An 18,744-nucleotide genomic window follows, 5' to 3' on the forward strand; every position below is an offset into this window, starting at 1 on the left:
CAATGATAGGGAATAAATTAGCAAAAAAACTAACAAAAAAATCTATAAAATCAATCATTATTGCATGTACTACTTTCTACTTTAAGGCACTGTATTTGTATACTATCTACAACACATTCACAGTACAAGAACATGTTCAAAGGAACGGTACAAATATGGACTTATAAAAGCATTGTTCATCCTTTTTTAAAACTCTAACAAGTCTTTTAAACTCTCATCTTTCTTTCCTCTCTCCTTTTTACAGTATTTTTAGAAACAAATGATAAACTGTCCACAAACAATGTGCATACATTGTAGCATCCAGACAAATACTACTTACGTATATGTTAATATCACGCCCTACTGTCTGCGAATGTAGATAACTTTTGCGATGTTAACCTTTCATATTTGCTCTTGCTGCATACCAGGATCACTGCTTCTCTCCAGCTTCCTATTGCTAATCTGTGGATGGGAGCGGCACACTGGGGCCCTGGTCCAGAGTTAATTAAGAGCTCAGGGAGGAGTCCCCCCCCCACACACATGGCAGCCAGCTGGAGCCAGCTTCAGATTAGACTCCCAGAGACAAGGATGAACACGCATCCAGATACATAAACATGTATACAACTGCCAAAAGCAAAAATGCACTCCAAAAACACATGTGCAATTAGTGCAAGCATCTTTTTACATTGTCCTGCATCCACAGGTATGCGTGTGCATGTGTACTCAGTATGGGTGCACAGAACAGGGAGGAAAGCATTTAAATGTTTGACTCCCTTCCTGTTTGGCTAGAAAATCCATGCAGGCAGTTATGTAAGGAGTCATAAACGCATAGCGTTAAGTGAACTTCTGCCCACAGTTGCTCTCCCCACAGTTCACCTCTGCAGAGGTATGTCCTGCCTGAAGCGAGGATAAAACTCATTAGGCAAAATGAACTGAGAACTAAATCGAAAGACCACCAGACAGGCAATATCAAGGGAAAGTTATACTTTTCATTTTTGTTCTCTGGCTTAACTCTGAGGCAGACACAAGCACCCTGGAGCAACACTACCATTCCTTTGTAAGCAGTCACTTTACCAGTCTCCTGTTTGTCTTAATGAATGAAAGCTGTGACGAAGACAATCCTCTCCAGGAAGTCCTAACACAACACCCCACAGTGTTTTAAAGAACAGATTGGCTGATTAGCTAAATCAGCGAGTGTAAATAGGGTTTTGTGAAACTTAAGCTGAACATATGTTAAGTACAGGAGAAAAAGTTCACTGTATTTTCTCTTTCAGGTGCATGAGTTCACAATGGTTATTTTCTCACAAGTATATTCAGTTCTGATGCATGAATCCATATTTGAAGCATTTAAGTCTTGATGCTAGGTAGCCAACCTTACAGCCTGTCTCCACCCAGATGTGAAAAGTGTCAGCAGGTAGACTCTGAAGGAAATGTGAGGGAACAGTGTGTGGACGTGGGATTGTGTATAGCTTATTCCTCTTCCATTCCAGTAATAATCTGATTAGTAGAGCTTTACCAGTCTGTGTTCAGGACTGGTTTCATCTACACATGATAGCCTAATCGGCAAGATCGCTAGGCTATTCAGATATGACTGAGTGACACCCAAAGCTTGTAAACAGCACTTGATTGCAAGAGGCAATTGGGCCTGTGGGTACTCTACAGTTTCTAAAATAAATCACACACTACCAGTTGTCTGGACTATGTCTATACTTGTTCGTCATATGATTTGAAATACAAGGACAATATGTCTTGTCAGGTGAGTACACACTTTCCTGGTTAATGTCTCATATTTGTCCATGACCCAGTTCCTCATTTTTGATCTCGCAGAAAGAGGGAGAACGTGAGACACCACGCCTCTTTCTACAGAGCGTGGGAAGTACAGGTAGAGGCCAAATCAGGGAGTGCCACCACTCTCACACAGGCAGCCACTTACTCACCTGCTCTACTGAGGACTGTCACAGAGACAGACGACCAGAAATCTAATACCACGGAGCATACAAGGCTTAGTGAGCACAAAACACCACTGAGCCCCAATGTCAACAGCCTACAGTGCAACCTGACAGAGATGCCACCACAACCAAAAGAACGCCCTGTCAAGCTCAAAAACCATAATAGCAGAAAGGTAGTAAAGAGGATGGAGAAGGGAGGAAACTACTGTAGAATAAGTTCATAAACTACAGAAAGTCACGTTTTGTTTTGTATCATCTGGTGCAGAATCACTATTGAGCTTGGAACAAAAAGTGGCAAAGTGTACTGTTATATTGCAGTCATATAGTCCTGCTGTAAAATAATATAGTTTTGGGGCATCGTAAATCAGAGGACTCTGACCCGCACAGGAGTGTTTAACACTCAAGAACTTAAGACACCTGATTTTACCCCTAGCAAAAAAAGTCTATCTGGGGAGCCATGAAAGCAAGTTTAATTAATTGGACGTAAACTCCAACAAGAAGTGTAGCTCAGTTAGTACCTGCTGAGACTGAAGCAGAGTCTGAGAACAAGGAGCTACGAAAGGAGATTATATTGACTAGTTTTCTAAGCTCTTAAAGAACTCGGCCAAACTGCTTATTTATTTCTGCATTAATTAACTTTCTTTGGCCATAAAGCTCTTTGTAGTTAGTTGCCCTCCACCCCTCCTTCACCAACTCTCTGCACAGCCTGGCATCTCCCACATCACTATAACAACCACGGCTGTAATGCACCACAATAACCCCCCCTGGTCCCATTTCAAACAAGAACACAAGAGGGAAAATCACTGCAACTGTAAGGCGACCCTCTGCTAATATAAATAATTTAAATGAATGGGATTCATTTTATCACTTGTAGTAGCTGTCTTGGGGAATACAACTAGAGGTACTTAACAGAAACACCAAAACTTTTGCTCACCCTGCTCATGGTCGCTGATGTTGTCCTCCTGACCTTTATTCTCTCATCAACAGAGCAGCTGGTTCCTTATTTATCCATAGTGAAGCAGTTTCTCTGACTCCCAGCGGCTTGCTGCCTCGCACTCCTCCCGCAAAAACATGTCGGGCACAAAAAAAAAGCCCGACAAGTGCGCTTCCTCTTGCTAGTTACCCCGCAACATACTGAGACAAATGGCTGGCTGACTTCTTAGAGACACTGGGCTAGCAACTGGAGCTAGCTTACGAGGCTCACTGATAAACTTCTAAATTACGCAAGCTCTGCGGTTTCTAATTTCACTTTCTCGAACCGGCAAAACCCGTTGCTAGTCAAGTCAGAACAGAAATAAATACCGAATAATGCAATATCTTCCGATGTGACTCAGGAGACGCTCATATATCGCTGTTAATTCCAGTTAAAAGAAGTCTTTCTTGGTGGATTGAGCTGGCGAGCATCATTAATGCACTTGTTGCAGTGTTTGCAGGGGGGCGGGGCTTCGAGAGGTTACGATCGAGGTTACTGGTTGACCGCAGCGTGACCATTCGACTCTCAGCCAATCAGAAGCCGGAAAGTGAGGCCCGTAACCGCAAAAGCCACGCCCACATACAAGGCTCCTTGAATGAGAGCAAAAAATAGAAAACACACAATGCTGCGCCTAGCTTCCTGCGTGTCTTTGTTGACAGAAAAAGACTGGGCCTTCCAGTTGGTGTTGCACTGTCTTCCTCGTATCATGCCATGACAATTAATGTCACGAGTATTTCTGCTTGCAGGCCCATCCCCGAATACCAGAGCAAGAAACAGGATGATTTAGTGACTTCTTTATGTAGTACAGTAAACAGGCGAGAAGAGAAAACAATGCAGACTTAAGCTCTGCAGTTTCACCAAGTTAATACGATCTGTCAACCTACAGTCTGATTTTGACATACATTCCAGTCGAATTAGATGTTCAAATACCAGAGGAAGAAACAGGATGACGTAGTGACTTCTTTATTGTAACACAGTGAACAGACTAGATGAAAAAAACAGCAATACAGATTTAATATTTGAGCACTTCCATTGGGTTAAAATCTTTTTTTTAACGTTCAGGCAGATTTTGACACATTTCGATAGTTGTATGTTCAACCACCGGAGGATGAAACAGGATGACTTAATGACTTTTTGATTATAAAACAGTGAACAAGATACAAGAAGAAGAAGAAGGGGAAGACGAAGAAACCAACAAAAAATGTATTTAACCTTTGCAAACTTTTTCCTGTTAATATAATTTAACTTAAAGAAAAAAAAACCATCAATACAGATGTAATATTTGAACATTTTGACTTGGTTAAATATATATTTTTTTAACTTACAGGTTGAATTTGACGTACATTTCAGTAAAGTTATATGTTTAAAAACTAAAGGAAGAAAAAGGATGACCGAGTAATTTTGTTGTTCTTATACAGTAGACAGATGGAAAGCAAAACAATGCAAATTTAACCTTTGCACACATTCTCCTATAGTTGATAACATCTTTGAACTTACTGGCTGATTTCGACATACATCTCAGTACGTTTACATGTTCAAATACCAAAGGAACAGACAGGATGAGGTGCTTCTTTATTGTAACACGATAAAAAGGTTAGAAGAAAAACAAAACAAATACAATGCAGATTTAACGTCTGCAAACTTTCTCCTACTTAATATATTATTAACTTACAGGCTGATTTTGACATACATTTCAATAGATTTACATGTTCAAATATCAGAGGAAGAGACAGGATGACATTGGGACTTCTCTACTGTCAGGCAGTAAATAGTCAAACTTGTCACACGTCCATTTCAGAGTTATGTGTTCAAATACAAGAGGAAAAAAACAAAAGTGACCTACTGTATGCTGCCCTTCTTTATCATAAGACAGTAAACAGGCCAGGAGTACAACTATGCAGATTTTACTTTTGCACATTTTCATCTTAATAATATCACTTTTGAACTTACAGGCTGATGTTGACTTAAAGTTCAGAAGAATCACATGTTCAAATACTACAGAAAGAAACAGGATGAACCAGTCACTTCTTTATTGTAAGGCAGTAAAGAGTTTTGCACACTTTCATTACATATGGTTGATTAAATTAAATAATATTTGAATATACAGGTAAATTTTTCCATACGTTTTAGTATAATTACATACTACATTACCAGATTAAGTGAAAGCACGAGTTTGGGACTTCTTTTTATTTTAAGACATTAAACAGGCTAGAAGACAAAAACAATGTAGTGAAACTTTGCACTCCTTCATTTCTGGGTAATATCATCTTCGAACTTACAGGCTGATTCTGGCAGCAGAATTACATGTTCAAATACCAGAGAAAGAAGCAGGATTACTTAATGACTTCTTTATTGTAATTTATTAAACTGGCTAGAGAAAAAAAACACAACACAGGCTTAACCTTTGCACACATATTTCATCTGGTTAACATCACATTTGAACTTCCAGGCTGATTTTGACATCCATTTCAGAAGAATTATATCTTCAAAGTCCTACAAGAAAGCAGATCTGACTGGAGCCTATCCCAGCTGACTTAGGGCGAAGGCAGGAAGGCAGGGGACACCCTGGACAGGTCGCCAGTCTATCTCAGGGCTGCATTTAGAGACAGACAACCAAGCACACTCACATTCACACCTATGGACAATTTAGAATCACCAATTAACCTCAACATGTTTTTGGACTGTGTTGGAGGAAGCCGGAGAACCTGGAGAGAACCCACGCTGCACGGGGAGAACATGCAAACTCCACGCAGAAAGACCCCGGTGCCCCCACTGAGACACGAACCGGCGATCTTCTTGCTGCGAGGCAACAGTGCTACCAACTGCACCACTTTGTAGTCCATCATTAATTCATTCATATTAAAAAGTATTTCTTGTAGTAACATTTGAACAACCTCTAAGGGTAGCTTAATGTATGATAACAAACTGTGTTTTTAAGCTTGTCATTTGTTTCGCAGTTAGAATTATAATCAGCCAAATTACAATTGCCAAGCAAGTGTAGAAAAGTATATTTCCTTTTGAAATATATGAGAGGAGATATAGTAAGAAACATAAATTAGATTATTCGGAAGCTAATTACAATTTTTCAAATTTGTACAATATATAATAATGTACTTTATTAACATTTGCTACAACAGAATATAAAATTAACCATATTTCAGTGGCAAATTGATCTCTATTGGCTGATTTCTATTATTAAAAGTATTTTATTATTTCTAATACCAGTAGTTATAAATGAATGCATGGTGAATTAAGTTCCAAATATTATGAACCCTGAAAATGTAGTGTCATCATCTTCATCAGCAAAGAGCCCATTGAACAGCTCTCCTCCAGCCACCTGCAGCCACACCTTATCCCCCACCCCCAGGTGCAGCACAGCGCCCCCTGCTGCCTGGTCCTCGCTGCTCTGGTAGTTATCCGTGGTGTGGATGATTTTTGCCCCATTCTTCACCAGGGCCACTTTCACATTTCTGGAAAATACAGTGATGTGGTAGGTGAAGAAGTAAGCACCTGCCACGGAGCATGTGAACCTTCCTGTTTGCATACTGTAGTGATTCTGTTCATTGTAAATAATCTTGTCAAACCGGATTGGTGCATTTGCTGCCGGGAGTTTAGATTGAGCCGTGAGTCCCACAGAAAAGGCACTTTTAGGGATAATAAGTGCGTCTCCCTTTTCACCCATATCGCCCTTCTCACCTCGAGACCCTCTATCCCCACGGTAGCCTATATTTCCTTTGTGGCCTGGAACACCTAGTTCCCCCTTAGGGCCCGGCTTGCCTGGGGGTCCTAGTGGTCCCTGAATGCCTCTGTCGCCTCGCAGGCCAATTTCTCCCTTTGGACCCTCTGGTCCAGGTGGCCCCAATTCTCCTTTGGGTCCTTCGGGTCCAGGCAGCCCAAGCTCTCCTTTATTTCCTTTCAGGCCAGTGGGCCCTTGCACTCCTTGGGGCCCCATTTTTCCAGGAGGCCCTCGTTCTCCATTATCACCTCTTTTTCCTTTGAGCCCTGCTGGGCCAGTTGCACCTGTAGATGGCAAGCACACATTAAGCTTCCCTATCTCTTAATACTCAGTGTTCACAATTCAGCACATACACATCCAGAGAGATACGGGAAATATATCAATAAACTGTATTAAAATGTGCAAATAAAGGATGTGCAGCTGGTATATACAGACGTGCATATTCTAACGCAGGACATTTTAGGGAAAGTTTAGTGGGGCAGGTTATTCTTTAGTTACATACCAAGCTCCCCTTTGTCTCCCTTGTTGCCATCATTTCCTGCTGGTCCAGCTGGGCCAGTTTCACCTTTAAATGGATGATTAATGAATTCAAATGTTATTGCAAATTGTGAAGTAGAAGTTCAAAACATGTAGGTTTACTTTAAAGCTCTTTTAAGCTTACCTTGATCACCTTTGTCACCTCTGAGTCCATCTCGGCCGTCTCTCCCAGGTGCACCATTGTGTCCAGGATCCCCCGGTATTCCAGGGTGCCCGCAAACACAGCCTTTACTTTGGGTTTCTTCCACTGCAACACATCTGGCCACCAACAGAAGGAACAGTAGAGTCGCCCCAAACCTTATCTGCAACATTGTGCCTCATGCACCTGTCTGACAAGAACTAATGTCACACGATGTAAAAACTTTTAGATTCAAAGAAGTTCATGCCAGGGCATAGCTCGTCGCATTACTACATGTGTAGCTCAGCAGCTCACATGCAACATTAGAAGTGCACAAGACACTAAAAGACAAGCAAGACCTCAACCAAAGAAAACATAAGCTTCAGGCAAGTGTGACCTCAGACCTCTCAAAGCCGTTTCATTGGCCTGAGTGTTTTTGGTTTACTTATTGAGTCTGCCTCGTCCGTTGCACATGACCTGTGCCCCTTCAGATGCTTCTCCCTTCCAGTTGTGGGTAATTATAAGCTTAGCCTCAAAGTGCATGTGAGGATCAGACATACAGGAGGCCACATAGTTTTTACATGAGCTGCTTTCTTATACAACACAGCAAACAGGATGTTAACCTTAAGCAAATGATTACAAATGGTCACTTGACATATTCATGGCAGAATATCACATTTCTTGATTGAGCTATAAAAATATGACATTAAGAAGGGCTGCATGTATTAGCTGCACTGCAATGGGCTCTGTACTGGATGCTAATAGCAAGTTGAAATGTTAATTCATGCATGCTTTTCTCATATGTGATATTTAAAATGTCAACAGTCAAGAACAATTGACCTCATAAACTGGATCACTGGCACAATATGTAATCTTTTGTGTTTATTTTAATGATAGTACCTCCCCTCAGATGTTATCTAGCTGTTAGATCCTTATGTTAACCATGTTTACAGTGGATATGTGGTCACTGAATTTCCATTGGCTGATAAAAAAAAAAAAAAAAAAAACGGAAAACAAAAACAACTCCAAAAAAACTGTGCATTTTAATGCCTTACAAATATTTATGGCAGTTCTGTTGACTTCTGTTGTTTTCTACGCCCTTCACAAAGCTAAGATCAGCTATTTAACAGCTCTACCGGAGCTAGGACGGATTTAATATCTCACTCAAAGTCACCCGGCAAGGCAAAGGTTTGCAGGCACACAGGCTCGAATGAGGAACCAGCATCCTAATCATTATGCTGTGCTGCGAGCACTTTATTAGATTGCGTACAGTGAGGAGAGACGAGAGGGATGGGCGCGAGGGAGGGGCTGGAACATAAAACCAAGATAAGAAAAAAAACACAACAAAACACCCCCCCGATACTGAGCATACAGCATCCAGCCCTGACGTCTTCATTATCAAGACACTCCAACTTGCTCATAATACAGACTGACGCAAATATATTTTCTCATACTTTATTTCTTCAAGAATTCTTCTTACAAGCTTCCAGATATAAATATATTTAAAAAATATAAACATAACTCACATAAAAGTGCACATTCAAGCAATGTATTTTACCTGACACCAGAAATGGAAACTTCACTGTCATACATGTTGCAATACTGCACATTTACTTGCTTGTTTTACACAATGTAGACACAGTATGGACAAATATATAATCTAACAAATAACAAGGGCATGGCTCAGAATGAATGACACTCATTTATAATTTCAGGCCAGTATATCAGGACCAAGTCTTTGTAGTCCCATAACCAGGCACAACGTGAGGTTGATTTGGTTACAGAGGATGCTGCAACAAGTCGTCAGACAAGATAGCAGAGACATCGTCAGTCATTGAGTTCCATTAGGTTTAAGGCTAAATAATAACAACCTAGTAACAGACCATCATAAAATGACCAGAGTAAATGTAAATAAATGTATACATAAATATAAATACATCGCATACCGCATGCTGTAACAGTGGATTACAGTATTTCTGTACATATTTGTAAAATACTGATGGCTTGTATAGAAATCAAAATCTTCATGAGACTGAAGTAATGTGGAATGACTGAGCTCCACATTAAGTAAACAACTGAACATGGAAAGTAAGAAAACAGAGTTAACATTGCTAGAAAGGGTACAGCACATGACAACAGGGACGAGGGGAAGAGGAGAGCTTGAAGAAGGAGATCTACAGTATCTGACATCATTCTTTTAGGGTGTGGATAGAACACTCTGTCTGGCAAAAGCAGCAATTCCAGGGAAACTGAGGTTAACATGGCAGGTGCTACATAGCGTAGGAAAGATTTGGGGCTACAACATTTGTGGTATTAGTAGAAAATAAGGTCTGGAAGCAGGGGAACGGGTTAGCTAGTAAGTGGTCTACATGATCTGACGGTGCATACCATAGCCTGTCATACCAGATTGGGAAGCCCCGCGGTTGCTGCCCATTTGCAGGCCAATCAAACTCTGTCCTTGACGCAGCTGCTCTTCGGTGAACTCTCGTCGATACCCCTGGGCTTTCCTACACACATAAAAAAAAAGATATACACAGTGAAGTAGGGAGATTTGTACACATAAAACACAGACAGAGATGTAATTGTGAAGACATGAAGCTCATGTGTTACAGGGAGGTTTTTATGCACCTGTGAAACCAGTCTCGGTCACCCCTGTATTGACCGTCGTCCTTTGTGACTGCAACGCTCCCCAGAGCCATTAGGGTCCTTTGCACTGCTGCCATGTCCTTTCCTACAGCCAGAGTATATTGTAGTGACATGTAGATAATGACCATTTAAAAACCAATGTGAAAATGAGTTAAACCTCAACAGGAGTGGAGTAGAAATGTAAGCAATAAGTAGCTGATTTGTGCGATCATTTACCTTCCCAGAGGTCCACAGTTTGAAAGATGTCCGTGGTCGTGACTCCATAAGCTTCTGCTGCTTGCAAGAACTGGGAGATCTTCTCCATTTGTTTAAAGGCCATCTGGGTCTCTGGGATCTTTTTGATGGGTTCCTTTCCTCTGGGATAGAGGCTGTTGATGAGTCTACAGAGAATCTGAGAGAAAAAAGGTCAGAAATTTGTCTTGATCGTATTTGGCTGACACACTGGCCACAACATCCTAAAGACAGGGTTCTTAAAAGAATAATTCACCCTGAGACACTTCTATTGGCCATGCCTAAATGCCCTACTCAGTATTTTTGGAGTGTGTAATATTCCAATTAGTACCTTTCACTGTTTATTTCTACTTCTGCCACTGCTGTGACACATTACCAAGAATAACTGTTTAGATGCCCGTCAAGAAGGGGCATGACAACTCCTTTGTATTTGTTGTAAAAGCTGAGAGCTTCTAATTGACAAAAAGTATGAATCACTTTGGCAGATGCAATGTCTTTTGGCTGCACTGCATTATTGCTGCTGAGTTAATTGTTGGTGCAGAAAGATTTGTCTGCCTTGCCTATGATGGATCTTTCTGAATGATTTTTTTTTTTTACCATTTGAGTCAGCTACAGTGTCAAGCAGAAAGACAGTGCAGCACAGTGCAGGGTGCATTTTATAATTAGTCGTTAATTAGCTCGTACAGCATTTTCAATGTGATGAGGGGAGTTTTTGTCAGAGACTTCCAGAATTACTGCAAAGCAACATCTACAACAGCGAGCAATTTTAAATGAATTACTTGCCAAGAAAGACTTTTTAGTAAGACAGTAATCTTTCTGCATTATCAGATGGATCGTTCTTTGAGCTACAAAATATTAGTATAATAACCGGATTTCCAAATATAACAAGCTTTAAGGGAAGACGAATGTCTTAGTAGTGTAACCTAACACCAATAATATTTACTGACGGTTTAAAAATAAGTACGCACATAAATCGAGTTACTTATTTTAGCCTTTGTTACTCTGTGGGCTCTTTAAATCTGACAGAGCTGGTTAATCTACTATATTGCATCTTTAATAATTCAATAGTAGCTTCTATTTTCAGTAGTAAGGCACTGCAGCTACTCACTGTTCCATCCATGAGCCACTTCTGGAAGTTCTGCTTGCCCGACTGTGGTTTCTCCAAGTTTCCCCCACACTGTGCAACTATCCAGTCCACCAGCCGCTGCTCCAGGTCGGGGTCATACTTCTGGTCAATCTTCTCCTGCACCTCCCGGCTCAGGCCATAGCTGGGCCCTCTGTTCGCCATGGTGGGTCTCCCGACAATCTAGTATACTATAGGTAGTGTGCAGGTTCCCTGCAGAGAACAAATAATGCATGTCAGGTTGAAATAGCATTAGTCTGTAACAACCTGCTACTCTGATATTATGATGTTGCAGTAATAGATCCCATGTTGTAAATTAACTACTTTTAGCCACTATTTTGGTTTGGCTACAAATAAAATCTGCAGCATGACCCAAACATCTCTGAAGAAAAGCCCCCCAAAAAGCAGCTTTTGCTCTCTCTAGCAGCACCTGTCCCTCTTACAACCCAGGAGCATCTCTGGAGGCTGTAGCAGAGAAGGGTGTGGTCCACTGGCTGCTGTCCCGGGCAGGGACAAGCCCTCTTATTGCTATGGCAACTATCAAGCCTGTTTCCTGCACACTGATGCGCGCTGTGAGATCTTGGTTCAAGTGTGACCTCCAGTAGGCAGGCAGCTCGACGCGAATTAAATAATCAAGTGGATTTTCAGAAAGTTTACTATCTCATAAAGCATGCATTAATACAGTGGACAACAGCTCATATTTGGCTATATTTAGCCTGCAATATTGTTTAATTAAATTACGTCAGCCCCCTCTGACGCATACAAAAGGTTTGTGTTAACTCCTGACTTGGTTGTCTGCAGTGCATCTCTGTCAGAGCGCAGGACTTGGACTTAAATTCAGTAAATCCAATTAAAGTGGCTCCATCTAATAAAACGACGCCACATTGATGCGCATTCTGCAACAACGCGAACATTTCAACAAACCAACTGGCCAAAGCTCGCACAGTAGCATGCGACACTGCACCGTTTGCGTAAATATGAAACCCCACATGCAGCCAAAGCAGGTTTTTTTTTATTTATCGAGGAATAACTGCGTGCACTTACTACAAGAGGAGACGGCGCTCAGATTCGTCCCGTGTTAATTCCGCTGAGCTGGGCAGGGCTGAGGATGCTGAACTGCTGAAGCATCCATGAAACGCAGCACAAGCGCGTCGGACCAGACTGGATCTCACTTTGTCCGGGAGGGGCGAGTCACTGTTTTATATGGCAGCTCGTCCAGGAGGGGTCCCTAGAGACTCTCCGCGCTGAATGCGACGTGACTCCGCTCCCGGACACTGGTCACTGTAGTGCACGATCAGCTTTATGCAGAAACGAGTGACCCCTCAGCCAGCAGAGGCACACGATGGTGTCAAATAAATTCAAATGCTTTCATCTATAGTATGGGACATCACTCTATGCAATATAACCACCTCCTCCTTCCCCCTGTTTTTCTTTTTTTACATGATCATAACTGGTAAACTTACAGCTTAGTGACTTGCTTATTGCCACATAAGTCTATGCAGTCTTGTGTTGGTAGCTGCTTTACACTCTTGCTCTCCCTTCTGACTTTATTATTGTTCATTAGGCTTCTACACAGGACTTATTGTTCCTTACAACTATCTCTTAGATTTCCTAATCAGAACCATTTCTCATCGCTTATTGAATTTGCCTTGTTTTGTAGCAGATAGAAGCTGTAGCTGAATACAGACGGTGTTCTGCCTCATTTTATGCGACTACATGGTAACACAAAAAAAATGTGGGATATTTATTTCCAAGTAAACAAATAAGCAACATAGTAAAACACCACCATATGCAACGCCTTTTCCTGCCATCTCTCTTGACTGGATTACAGTTGTCACGCTGCCATATATTGACATTTGATGTTTTTAGTTCAGACATACAAAACGACTGACTACATAGCTCAGCCATAAGTTAAAGGTCACTGCTGCAGTTAAGTGGATTTGACGGAGATAAGTGGTTGGTTTCGCCCCATTGAGCGCAGTGCAGCTAGTGGCCAATTACATGTTAATAATCAACAGTCTAGTGGGCCCATTGAGCCGGCCTCTCTGTGGCTAAAGGCCAACAGGTATGGGGAGTCATGTAACAGAATGTTCTGCTAACAAAAATAAACCTCCGATGGCTGTAGCCTAAAGCCCCTGATGATTTCTCCTCACTGTAGATTCTACTCAGAAAATTGTATTATTGTTTAGTGTTTTGTTCTTGCTGTGGAAGATCCAAATTTCCCAATCTTTTTTTTTTCTATCCATTTAGGTAGGATGGTGATTTGAGTTTGGTCCAGGTTAGTGTTTTAAACATTTACAGCTAAAGAAATATTTAAATAGATAAACCTTCACTTTCTTAGCTGCCAGAAGAGTTTAAGTTTCTGTAACACAGCACTTCCTACAATTGTAAACACTCAGACCTTCAGTTTTACACATGCAATCCACTTTGTTTGCATTTTAATATCAGTGGCACTCTTGTCTTATTTCAGTTATTCTTCATCAGCACAAAGTATTGAGATAGTTGTGTTTTCTGTGAGTGCAACTTCACAGACTTGAGACCTGCACTCTAGTGTGCAGAGCTTTTATTGGCCAAAACGGGTGAAAAGTGATTAAAAAGGCACAGGAAAGCTGTGTGTCTACTTAAAGGTGGAGGGGAAAACAGCCAAACAGTAAGAACGACGGCAGAGACAGCAGCACTGGCAGACCTAAAAACGGCTGACCAACATAACACTCTATACAATAACCGGAACACATAAAAATGCAACCTGAAGATATAAGGGAACAGCTAGCAGGAGAGCTCCCTTTCAACATATTTTTCACTGTAACGGCATGTTGACATGATGACAGGTGAAGTACGGGGAAAAACAAGAGATGGATAAAAGGTCATATTTGGCAGAGAAACATGCCGGTGTTTGGTAATTTCCTTGAGGGTTGACTTCCCAGTTAACACAGTCATTCTTTTTTCATCTCATGACCCTCTCAGGCTCTCTCCACTATCCCTTACTCAGACCAAAGTGGTCAGCTTGTCTATGAGATCGTCAATAGTGTAGACCATCAGTTTGATGTCGTCTTTCTCAGACATGCGGTGCTGGCCGTGTCGCCGGAGGATGACATCCACATCCGGGCTGAGGACGCGCTCTGCAACTTGCATGGAGATGTGCCAGGGGACGTCCTCATCTTTGAGGCCATGAATGAGCCGTACAGGGCAGGTGATGGGGATTGGACTCTGGAGCACACAGTGATTTTCTGCCTCACGAAGAAAGTCCATGTTGAACTTGTAAAGACCCTCCTCTGAATGTTTGGTGGGCACTGTCCACTCCCCTTTCTCCTCAAACTCCTTGCGTATCTGTGCATGTAAACATGGAGACATCTCACTAAGAAAAATGCAATGTATGCAAAAAAATTAATTAAATGACAAAAATTAACATATATGACAATATTACATGTCCCTACTTCGAGTGGAAGAGTGTTGAATGCTGTGACAAGGTGATCAGCTGCAGTGGAGATGCCCACCAGTGCAGCAGTCTTCTCTGGTCTTGCAATGGCTGCTAGCAGCATGAGCCAACCACCTATACTGGAGCCCACGAGTATCTGCAAGCAAGCAAAAACACCATGAATCAACTGTTAAATATAGGGAGCAGATTCATGGAAAACTTCATTCTATTAAGACAACAGCCGACTGTTATTGTAGAAACAGTCAACAACAATCCGTCCATTATCTATACACCGCTTAATCCTCACTGGGGTCGTGGGGGGCTGGAACCTATCCCAGGTGACTTAGGGTGAAGGCAGGAGACACCCTGGACAGGTCGCCAGACTATCACAAGGCTACACTTAGAGACAGACAACCAAGCACACTCACATTCACACCTACAGACAATTTAGAATCACCAATTAACCTCAACATGTTTTTTGGACCTTGTGGGAGGAAGCCGGAGAACCCAGAGAGAACCCACGCTGCACGGGGAGAACATGCAAACTCCACGCAGAAAGATTCCGGGTGTCCTCACTGAGAATGCGAACCGGCAACCTTCTTGCTGTGAGGCAACGGTGCTAACCGCTGAGCCACTTTGCAGCCCTAATGGAAGACGACTGTTCTAAATATGTAGTAATGCAGTGCCATCTTCTGGACAAAAGATGACATAGTTTTACAATAAAGAGCAAGAATTTCAGAAGATTTTATAAATTCTGGTTCTCTTGTTCATTCTGCTGTTCAACCTGATTCTTAAATTGATTCTCTAAGAAATCCCTGTAGGTTATTTGTTGAGTGAGGTATTACAACACAGGTGCTGTAGTGTTAATCTATTGCTTACTCTCTTTTTGCAAAAAGCTAAGTTTGTAGGTATATACACAATAAAAACTATGATTTCTTCAAGTCCCTCTCCTCTGTCTTGATTATTCTTGATTAACCTGGATGCTTTAGTCTCACTACACAGAATGATGTATGAGCACAGTTTGACACTACAAAGCTATTTTCAGACCCATCTGCTGAAGACGGAAGCTTTCTCTGTGCTCACTTTCAGTCAGAGTTTAACATATGGGCTAACCAGCAGGATTTCAGGACATTACAAGTAGTTTAGAGCCAAACGTGTTACAGTATGCAACTTACAAGTGTGATTTAGAGATTTAGAGCCTCTGGTGCAAAGACACACAAAAATTGTTTTCAGTGAAGCAGGAGAAATCTGGTGTTCAGCAGTTTTTTTTGTTTTTGTTTTTTTTCCAATATTTTTATATATTCATAGAATCTGGATTTTTGAATGAAGTAGAAGGAGTAGATATATTTTTCCAGGAGTTCTTCACCTGGTAATGTGCTGGTGGAAAAAACATATTACAAAGAGAACTCTTCAAACATCTATTTTGCAAGATAGGTGTGTAGGGGAGGGATTAGAAAATACCAAAATTTCAAACAGAGTCCCGCACACTGTCTAACTTGCAAAAATATTTAAAGTGTTTCTCTGCTTTACCTTTACCAGGCAAACAGTACATGAGTCTGTTTAAAAGTATTTTTAGATGTTTTAAAGTATGTTCAGAGCGGATCATCAAACAAAAGACCAGCTAAACATAACATTTGTCAAAATCAACATTAGTCCATTGGACCTGTTTTGCAAGTCCTGCATTTGGCCTCTTTTGTCCACCTTGCAAACATACATGCATACAATTCATGATGCTTTCCTTTCATGACAAGGCTCAAATGAATAGCTAGGATGGTGCACATTCCTGACAGTGTGAGTTACAATGCACAAAAATCAATAAACGAGTGTCAGAGCAGGACGATTCTCAGGAATCTGATATTTGAAACCTCTTCTAAATGGGAACTGACCTCAATTTCCAATTCCCCAGTGTAAAGTTTTCATAACTTCACTGGTTACGTACCACCAGTAACTTGCAAAGTGGCATGACTCTAAGAAATATTTACCTGTGGCCCCTCTGCTAACTCATCCAGCACGTACAGGACGTCTTTTTTCCAGGTACCAATAGTTCCTTCTGCGAGTACCCCCTCTGAGGCCCCATGTCCTGTATAGTCAAACCTGAAAAACATAAGAAGATCCGATTGCTTTGACTATGGGTGGGTAAAACAACGGCAAGCCATAAAAGGCCACAGATGGGTTTTTGGGGACATTACAAGTACAGAACATCAGTTATATGCTACAATAAATATTAGGATTAGGCCTTTTAGTGCTCAGTACAATGCAGCTATGCGTATAATATCCAGCCATCTCAAGAATAAAGACTCTGCAGGACAACATAAGGTTGCAAAGGGTGGGAGGTACTTTTAAGTTATTGAAATGTTTCACAATTTTATCACTTAGCCGTTTGATTTGCATGATATATTGTTAGCTAAGGTCTCTCACATGTTACTAGTTGCTGCTTCTGTGTGTCAATGAAATCTTTTGGCTTTACAATTTTGATATTGCTGAACAGTTTGTTCAGGTCTGGTAAAATAAACACTCCATCTCAAAGAAAAGGACCATAACTTGGCCATAGAACATTTTGTGCTAACAAAAATCAACTATCCTCCATCGCTAACTCCACAAAAATGTATTTTGTACACACTCTTGTTATCTAGAGGCATAACGCTATTTAGAACAACAACATACATACAAAAGCTATGAACCACAAACCCTACTTAATCTGATATTTAGCGTAAGACTCAGAAGATCTTCGTTAGGACAAAATTTTCCCTGGTTGTCATAAGTTGGCAGCAGCTTTTCAGTATCAGTATAACAATTATTATTCTAATAATTACATCTGCTGCCCAAAGACCTAAACTGCATCTTTTCTAGTGCATGTGTTCTTTTCTTACAATCCTGTCATACAATTGCTATGTGAGTAGAGCTAAATTGGATTCAATGCTGTGTGTAAAAGTTGTATTGTCTTTGTTGCCAGTAAATTAGTTCCTTGGCTTTTAAAGATGAAAACCAGGAACATCCGGGAAGAGTGCGTGTTTGATCTGATCTATTCAGCATTCATTATTCCCTCGTGGGTGGTGTGATTGGATGACTTACCGGAGGTATGAATGTCCTAGTGACCTACAGAACTCTTCCAGCGCCTCAGCTTTCTGTCCATTCATGTTGGAGCCATAACCTGGGAGGAAAACCACACCTGGGCTCTTCCCTTTCACTCTTCTGTATGCCAGCTTTGGAAGGTCTGGTCGCGAAGCATACTGAACTGTAGATTTGTGTCTCCTGTCTCCTGGTTGAGACAAAATTATTACTGCTGATATTTTCTTAAAGGGCAAGACGTGTTAAGTAAATGGATGCACGTACAATAGATAGGCTAGTATAAATCTAAATGAGATAAACTACTTAGCTGAATACAATGTCATCCCATTTTATAGGATAAAGCTTATCGACGCAATTTGGGAAGCAGCACATGGTTACTGGCGAGACAGCGCGGGCATGTTTTTCTTACCGTTCAGACACAGCAACAATTAGCCCAATTTTCACACTCGGGCGAGGCTAGTTGAAGTCTAAGCTTTTAAAATACCGCACAATTCAACCCAGACGGCGCAAAAAGCGTAAACACCGCACAGTTTACGTGCCCTAAATTTTCAGGACGACGCAGCCACACCCCCCTTCTGCGCCTTTAAATACCTTTAAATGAAATAAAAACGACTGCGAAATGAATATGAGAAAAACGGAGACGTAAACTAACCTTCAAGGCGCTTTGTCGACAAAGCTGCGAAGCCTCCATTACTTAAAATCTGTGAAAGTCCTCTGCGGCAGGACCTCAGCGCGACGGCTGCCATACTGCTCCGCGACCACTGAGGAGCTATCGCGAGATTAGCGGCAGCAAGTCTCGTTCCACTGTTACTCAAGAATGTGTGCCGCTCACTGAGTTGTAGTCCAATTACATTACACAGCACGCTGTACAGTAGAAAGCTGTGGAGCAGTAGCCAAACAGGTATTCAGATTCTATTGCAATACTGCAGTGCAATGACCTTCTCTTGTTGTAAAAGTATTTAAAGTTT

The 18,744-nt window shown here is 41.4% G+C and overlaps 4 protein-coding genes across 7 annotated transcripts in view; all 4 read right to left on the reverse strand.

Annotated features, from left to right (window-relative positions):
- The window catches only part of spata13 (spermatogenesis associated 13), a 15,514-nt gene extending 12,313 nt beyond the window's left edge, over positions 1 to 3,201 (reverse strand). Inside the window, exon 1 of the mRNA XM_008288411.1 lies at positions 2,863 to 3,201. Within this exon, the coding sequence (XP_008286633.1) occupies positions 2,863 to 2,871 (9 nt within the window). The 5' untranslated portion in view covers positions 2,872 to 3,201. The remainder of the gene's footprint in view (positions 1 to 2,862) is intronic.
- A 2,523-nt stretch (positions 3,202 to 5,724) lies between these two features.
- On the reverse strand, positions 5,725 to 7,532 carry c1qtnf9 (C1q and TNF related 9). The gene is made up of 3 exons (XM_008288414.1): positions 7,299 to 7,532; positions 7,140 to 7,202; positions 5,725 to 6,921 (listed from the first exon to the last, which is right to left on the reverse strand). The coding sequence occupies exons 1-3, from the start codon at positions 7,483 to 7,485 to the stop codon at positions 6,152 to 6,154; spliced, it is 1,020 nt and encodes a 339-aa protein (XP_008286636.1). The 5' UTR covers positions 7,486 to 7,532; the 3' UTR covers positions 5,725 to 6,151.
- On the reverse strand, positions 7,405 to 12,632 carry tagln3b (transgelin 3b). 2 transcript variants are annotated; one of them, XR_520441.1, is made up of 6 exons: positions 12,337 to 12,632; positions 11,278 to 11,505; positions 10,155 to 10,329; positions 9,921 to 10,023; positions 9,436 to 9,799; positions 7,405 to 7,415 (listed from the first exon to the last, which is right to left on the reverse strand). XR_520441.1 is itself a non-coding variant. In XM_008288413.1 (5 exons), the coding sequence occupies exons 2-5, from the start codon at positions 11,455 to 11,457 to the stop codon at positions 9,658 to 9,660; spliced, it is 600 nt and encodes a 199-aa protein (XP_008286635.1). In that variant the 5' UTR covers positions 11,458 to 11,505; positions 12,337 to 12,632; the 3' UTR covers positions 8,734 to 9,657. The 2 variants fall into 2 exon arrangements, 1 of the variants encoding a protein (XP_008286635.1); XM_008288413.1 differs by lacking the exon at positions 7,405 to 7,415 and having other exon boundaries at positions 8,734 to 9,799.
- Positions 12,633 to 13,012: 380 nt separating this feature from the next.
- On the reverse strand, positions 13,013 to 18,543 carry abhd10b (abhydrolase domain containing 10, depalmitoylase b). 3 transcript variants are annotated; one of them, XR_520443.1, is made up of 6 exons: positions 18,429 to 18,543; positions 17,780 to 17,966; positions 16,690 to 16,801; positions 14,727 to 14,864; positions 13,539 to 14,619; positions 13,013 to 13,477 (listed from the first exon to the last, which is right to left on the reverse strand). XR_520443.1 is itself a non-coding variant. In XM_008288416.1 (5 exons), exons 1-5 carry the CDS (start codon positions 18,520 to 18,522, stop codon positions 14,278 to 14,280), a joined length of 870 nt encoding a protein of 289 aa, XP_008286638.1. In that variant the 5' UTR covers positions 18,523 to 18,543; the 3' UTR covers positions 13,013 to 14,277. The 3 variants fall into 3 exon arrangements, 2 of the variants coding, with proteins under 2 accessions (XP_008286638.1, XP_008286637.1); XM_008288416.1 differs by having other exon boundaries at positions 13,013 to 14,619; positions 17,780 to 17,963; XM_008288415.1 differs by having other exon boundaries at positions 13,013 to 14,619.
- Positions 18,544 to 18,744: the final 201 nt, after the last annotated feature.

This window comes from Stegastes partitus, unplaced genomic scaffold (genome assembly GCF_000690725.1).
Source record: "Stegastes partitus isolate 25-593 unplaced genomic scaffold, Stegastes_partitus-1.0.2 Scaffold558, whole genome shotgun sequence".
NCBI lineage: Eukaryota > Metazoa > Chordata > Actinopteri > Pomacentridae > Stegastes > Stegastes partitus.

Coding starts and splice junctions, on each gene's coding strand:
- c1qtnf9 (XM_008288414.1), bottom strand. CDS start 7,485: ATGTTGCAGATAAGGTTTGGGGCGACTCTACTGTTCCTTCTGTTGGTG. Junction 7,203..7,298: donor AGGTGACAAAGGTGATCAAG/GTAAGCTTAAAA, acceptor ATCCATTTAAAG/GTGAAACTGGCCCAGCTGGA. Junction 6,922..7,139: donor GGGAGACAAAGGGGAGCTTG/GTATGTAACTAA, acceptor TGCCATCTACAG/GTGCAACTGGCCCAGCAGGG.
- abhd10b (XM_008288415.1), bottom strand. CDS start 18,522: ATGGCAGCCGTCGCGCTGAGGTCCTGCCGCAGAGGACTTTCACAGATT. Junction 16,802..17,779: donor CTAGGACATTCATACCTCCG/GTAAGTCATCCA, acceptor TATGTTTTTCAG/GTTTGACTATACAGGACATG. Junction 14,620..14,726: donor TCAACACTCTTCCACTCGAA/GTAGGGACATGT, acceptor TTACATGCACAG/ATACGCAAGGAGTTTGAGGA.
- tagln3b (XM_008288413.1), bottom strand. CDS start 11,457: ATGGCGAACAGAGGGCCCAGCTATGGCCTGAGCCGGGAGGTGCAGGAG. Junction 10,024..10,154: donor AACTGTGGACCTCTGGGAAG/GTAAATGATCGC, acceptor CTCTGGCTGTAG/GAAAGGACATGGCAGCAGTG. Junction 9,800..9,920: donor GACCGAGACTGGTTTCACAG/GTGCATAAAAAC, acceptor TTATGTGTGTAG/GAAAGCCCAGGGGTATCGAC.